At 26.9% G+C, this 1,914-nt stretch overlaps 1 protein-coding gene across 1 annotated transcript in view; it reads left to right on the top strand.

Moving 5' to 3' along the window:
• Positions 1-1,483, top strand: part of LOC136796244 (uncharacterized) — a 6,129-nt gene extending 4,646 nt beyond the window's left edge. The window contains exon 4 of the mRNA XM_067049346.1: positions 1,400-1,483. Coding sequence (XP_066905447.1) covers positions 1,400-1,483 — 84 coding nt within the window. The remainder of the gene's footprint in view (positions 1-1,399) is intronic.
• Positions 1,484-1,914: the final 431 nt, after the last annotated feature.

Here is a 1,914-nt window from a genome sequence, read left to right as displayed (position 1 = left end):
ATATAATATAAGTTATATCAACCATGTAAGGCCCACCAGGGTGATCTGGTATAAAAATAAAATAAAATAAAAAGAAAAATCGGTTTAATTTTAAAAATTCAGCAAATTTTTTTTGGTAAATAAATAAAAAAATTGCAAACTAAGATGAAAAAACATAAAATTTTCTATTCATAGTTTTTCAAAATTTATTTATTAAATTTAAAAGTGTATGACATAAATATACAAGTAAATGCGATGTGGGTTACATTATAATGGCATGATACAGTCTTGTCGAGAACTGCCCATTAGTAGAATTCCAATAATATTTCTATAGTAGAAGGTCTTGAGGTCATCTTCTTTTCAGGCACCTAGGAAGATTATTAGCTATTGAAGAAAAAGGAAGGTCAGGAACAAGTGGGTTTCAGTGGTTAGGGAGTTCATCATGGAAGGATTGATATCTGGTTCGGGCCAAATCAGTAACATATGGAACATTAAGGTCTTTGTGGATGATTTTATTAGTGATAAAGTAAGGATCATTAAGGATTTCACAAGGGATTTTGTATTGTAAGGATTAGTACAAGAGGAATTTGATGGTTTAGCGAAGCTCCAATAATATCAATTCTCCAATTTTGACACCATTTTTCATGGTTGTGATAAGGGATTGGAGATTTTAGTGTACAATTGATGGGTAATTATTCACTGAGCACACATGTGTCATCGGCATTCTATACACAGTTAAATAACACCAAACCTAACTTTTTAGGATATAGAATACTATAAAACCTCAATTGTGTCAATCAAATGAAAATTATCTAATACAATGTATACTAAAGTAATGGAAGTTACTTATGAAATTCTATATTTGTAAATTTAAGGAAATAGGGGTATTGTAATAGAAAAATTGAAAACTTAACTAATGAGGTATACAACACAGTGCAGTATATACAAAAAATATATCAATAACTGGAAACTATAAGAAGAAAACTGTATCATAATGACCATCCACTAAAGCTTGAAAAGAATCACAAGTGAACACAAAGACCACACATAGCCCTTAAACTGTTAAGTATGATTTTTGGAGGTGGTTTTATAATAATTACAAACAAAATACTTTTCACAAAAATCAATTTAACAAAATTATCACTTTATTTTATCTATTTAAGGCATTTTTGATTTGTGATTTTGCAATTCTAACAGAAATAACCAAATAATGTTATTAAAGAAAATGCTAAATTGAATTGTTGTAATATTTAAATTAAGATTGTTAAAAAAACAAAACCAAGTTATTTTTAAGCCATCAAAATCTTTGTTGTATAAATTTTTATGGTATATGTCCAAGACTTATTTTCATAAGTGTATCAATACTTAATAATTAATTTTATCTGAAGTCTATATATTATTAATATTCCTTTTATTCTAGGTAGTTGGTGCTTCATCAACAATACTTGTTATTTTAATTCAGTATAGTTTGAGTAAAAGGGAGTTGTGGTGCGAAGAAACGTAGAAATTAAATATGGTTTATTAAAGGAAATAAACTTATTTATTTTCATAAAATGAGGTTCCTTAAAAAAATTCCCATTGTGTACAAAAATCACTGTTTGTAAAACTATAAATTAATCAATAAATCACAATTACAAATGTACTTATCAAGTATTGAAAAATGTGCGAAGCCAGAAATGTTATACATATAAAAAAACAATATAAAATACATTTTAAACTTATAAGTGGTTAAAAGATATAAATTAATTGAAGATAAACTTCTAAAGTGCAAGACTTCTCAAAATATGTATAATGATAAATATTATTTATTTGGTAATCTATAAACCACAACAAATATTCAAAGAAATTTAATTTAACTTGCAAGGTATTCCAAAACAAAATCCAACCTCGTAGCAATGACTGAAGCCTAAGCATCATCATCTTGGATCACCAAGA

Source organism: Halyomorpha halys, unplaced genomic scaffold (genome assembly GCF_000696795.3).
Source record: "Halyomorpha halys isolate HHAL.00 unplaced genomic scaffold, Hhal_1.1 Scaffold1176.1, whole genome shotgun sequence".
Taxonomy (NCBI): domain Eukaryota; kingdom Metazoa; phylum Arthropoda; class Insecta; order Hemiptera; family Pentatomidae; genus Halyomorpha; species Halyomorpha halys.
The sequence above is the reverse complement of the archived record's forward strand: the minus strand, read 5'-3'. Positions and strand labels throughout refer to the sequence as shown.